The sequence below is a fragment of the Fragaria vesca genome, unplaced genomic scaffold (assembly GCF_000184155.1).
Source record: "Fragaria vesca subsp. vesca unplaced genomic scaffold, FraVesHawaii_1.0 scf0511073, whole genome shotgun sequence".
In the NCBI taxonomy this organism is placed as follows: domain Eukaryota; kingdom Viridiplantae; phylum Streptophyta; class Magnoliopsida; order Rosales; family Rosaceae; genus Fragaria; species Fragaria vesca.
In genome coordinates, this window is record NW_004441536.1 from 218 (window position 1) to 3814 (window position 3597).

At 41.6% G+C, this 3597-nt stretch overlaps 1 protein-coding gene across 1 annotated transcript; it reads left to right on the forward strand.

The window, feature by feature from the left end:
• The first annotated feature begins 494 nt into the window (after window positions 1-494).
• On the forward strand, window positions 495-1703 carry LOC101314043. Its single transcript, XM_004309286.1, has 2 exons — window positions 495-645; window positions 1207-1703. Exon 2 carries the CDS (start codon window positions 1314-1316, stop codon window positions 1701-1703), a length of 390 nt encoding a protein of 129 aa, XP_004309334.1. The 5' UTR covers window positions 495-645; window positions 1207-1313.
• The last annotated feature ends 1894 nt before the right edge of the window (window positions 1704-3597 follow it).

Consider the following 3597-nt stretch of genomic DNA (forward strand, 5'->3'; position numbering starts at 1 on the left):
TTGACGGCTTAGAATGAAGTCCTTTCACTGAAATGGTGTCAGCAGAACTCAGATTTGCAATATTAACATGTGTTGCATATATTGGCTCTATTATTTGTAACAAGAGTTCAAATAGATCCAAATTCAGTGCATTAATGCAACTTACAATACAATTATACCTCTATTATATATGGAGCTCACTTCAAACATACGGACTTCCATACCTTTGTATATACTTCTATATAACAGTTCTTTTCACAGATATTGTCAACAAACGATCTCAACCCGCAGCAACGCGCGGGGGATTTACCTAGTATATATCTATTTTTTGTATACTGTTTATTAACTGTACTGTTTATGTAAACAGTTTAGGCTACGGTATTGGGCCGGGTATAAATTGATTTTAACCTCACCCGGCATCCCTTGATTTCAAGCCACGTCTCCTTTTCACTGTCTCTCTCTTTCGTTTCGTTCTAGCTCTAATGAAGTCTTTAACCAACCTCCACAACTCCCCCGATCACTGAAAATGGAAAACCCAGACACTGCAAAACCCACAAGATCACCACTACCTCCTCCGCCGCAACAACAACCGGACCCCAAGAAGCTCAGATTGTGGTTCTGCTTCTGTGTCTGTCGCTTACAAACTCAGCAGTCTGGTTATTTTGGGTAAGCTGTTCGTTTCTTTGTTCAGGTTAAAGTTGAGGTTTTTGGGTTTATAAGCATCCATCAAAGTATTGAACTTTTGTGAAGAACATGGAGTGTTCAAGTTCCCAGAGTATTGGGTTATGTATTTCAGTTAGTAATTACATTTGTCTCAAGAGCTTCACTGTTATGTGAATGAATCAACTTCTCTGTTATTCTACTATTCCAGAAATAACTAATTGTTTATTTCGTACTTCAAATTTCGTAGGTGTATGGTACTTCTAATTGGGTATGTGATTTCTGGGTTTGGGTATAATGTGTTCTTCATTCTAATTTTCAATATATTCGGAAATTGATTGTTTTAGTGGCATTGTTAGTACTGCTCCCAGTGCAGTTGTGTCTACAATTGTTCTGGCATTATTAAGCAACTAAAGCAACAATGGATTTCCAATTCAAGCGAGTCAAGTGTAAAATCTGTTATTTTCTTCCTCGAATATAGTAGGTCCTGTCTGGTAATCAATAGTATATGCTGAATTGGAAAGCCACCATGAACTAATGTGCTGAATATGTTGAGTTTTCATTCAGGGTTTTCTAACAATCTGGTATCAGAGCCCTTAACGGGGCCTGATTGTGCATCTCGGGTTAGAGTGAAACAGTGTGTGTGTGAGTAAACAGTGTGTGTAAGAGAAGTGATGGCAGAAGCAAGCTCAACGCAGCTGAAGCTTTTGGCTGAGAGCAACTCAGCTCCAGTATCCATCCCTCTATTTGATGGATACTACGATCACTGGTCAGAGCTCATGGAGAATTTCATTCGCTCCAGAAAGTTGTGGCACCTCATTGAAACTGGTGTTCCAACTCCTGTGCAAGTGCGTGAACAGGTCGCTACTTTCTCAACTGTTGTGGCAGAAGGAAGACAACAGACTGAAGCGCAAAGGAAGAGAGAAGAAGACTTGCGCCAAAGAGTTGAGCAAATGAAGGAGGATGATCTGAAGGTTAAGAATTTCTTTTCTAAGCTATTCATAGGACTATCATGGACACAATTCTTGATAGGTCCTCTTCGAAGAGCATATGGGATTCCATGAAACAAAAATATCATGGTTCATCCAAGGTGAAGAGAGCTAGCAGGCAGGCACTGAAGAAAGACTTCGAGATCTTGCAGATGAAGGAGGATGAGAGGATTGATGAGTTCTTTGCTCGGACTCTCACCATTGTGAACAAGCTGAAAGTTCATGGTGGTCAGAATATGTCACAGGTTGACATAGTAGAGAAAATTTTGAGGTCATTGACTCCGAGATTTGACTATGTAGCATGTTCAATCGAGGAATCCAATGACCTTGATACAATGACGGTTGACGAGTTGCACAGCAGTTTGCTTGTCCATGAGCAGAGATTGTGTAGAATCAATGGAGGAATGAGAGATGATCAAGCTCTCAAAGTAACATCAAGTGAAGGAGGTAATCGAGGTAGAGGCAATAGGGGTCGAGGACGAGGAGGCAACATGGGAAGAGGTCGAGGAAGAGGCATTTTTAACAAGGCCATGGTAGAATGTTACAAATGTCACAAGCTTGGACATTTTCAGTATGAATGTCCAACTTGGAACAAGGAGATAAATTATGCAGAGGCAGAGTTCAATGAGCATGAAGAAATACTACTAATGGCTTATGTCGATTTGAATGAAGGAAAAAGGGAAGATGTGTGGTTCCTAGACTCAGGGTGCTCAAATCATATGAGCGGTGATTTGTCAAAGTTCTGTGATTTGGATGAACGAGTTCGGCATCATGTCAAACTTGGCAACAACTACAAGATGATGGTGCAAGGAAGAGGTAGAGTCAAGATTGCCATTCATGGTGTCACCTACAGCTTTTCAGATGTGTTTTATGTGCCAGGGTTGACTAACAATCTCCTTAGTATTGGTCAACTACAAGAAAGAGGGCTTGCTGTTTTGATGCATGAAGGGAAGTGCAGAGTATACCATCCTGAGAGAGGTCTCATCATTCAGACAACTATGACAACCAACCGAATGTTTGTGATTGTTGCCAATACACAAGAAGAGAAGTGCTTTCACTCCAGTGTGCAAAAGCAGGATCTAGCCAATCTGTGGCACTGCCGGTTTGCACATCTAAGTCACAAAGGATTGAAGCTGCTACAGGAGAAAGAGATGGTTAGTGGATTGCCGAAACTTACTTCTTCATCATCAGTATGTGTGAGCTGCCTTGTCGGGAAGCAGCACAGAGATCCCATACCAAAGAAAAGCACGTGGAGGGCTACACACAAGCTTCAACTTGTTCATGCTGATCTGTGTGGACCGATAACTCCAGAATCAAACAGCAAGAAGAGGTATGTCCTATGCTTTATTGATGACTTTAGTAGAAAAGCATGGACAGTTTTTCTTGTTGAGAAATCAGAAACTTTTTAGCTACTTTAAAAGTTTTAAGAGCATGGTAGAGAAGGAATCTGGTATGAGTATTAAGTGCTTACGTACTTATAGAGGAGGAGAGTTCAATTCAAATGAGTTTAATCAGTTCTGTAAGGAGCATGGTATTAAGAGGCAGCTCACAACCGCCTACACCCCGCAACAGAATGGGGTTGCCGAACGGAAGAATCGCACCTTGATGAATCTCGTGCGCTCCATATTGTCAGAGAAAGAGGTACCGGAATCTTTCTGGCCTGAGGCGGTCAAGTGGACCACTTATGTATTAAATAGAAGCCCAACCTTGGCAGTGAAGAATGCTACACCGGAGGAGATGTGGTGTGGTGTCAAACCAACAGTAAGTCATTTTCGGGTGTTTGGGTGTTTGGGGCATGTTCACATTCCAGATGCTAAAAGAACCAAGTTAGAGGACAAGAGTCATGCTTGTGTATTGATGGGGGTCAGTGATGAGTCCAAAGCATACCGTTTGTATGATCCTGTAAAGAGGAAAATTGTAGTCAGCCGTGATGTTGTATTTGAGGAAGACAAAAAGTGGAGATGGGATG

Coding starts and splice junctions, on each gene's coding strand:
- LOC101314043 (XM_004309286.1), top strand. CDS start 1,314: ATGGCAGAAGCAAGCTCAACGCAGCTGAAGCTTTTGGCTGAGAGCAAC.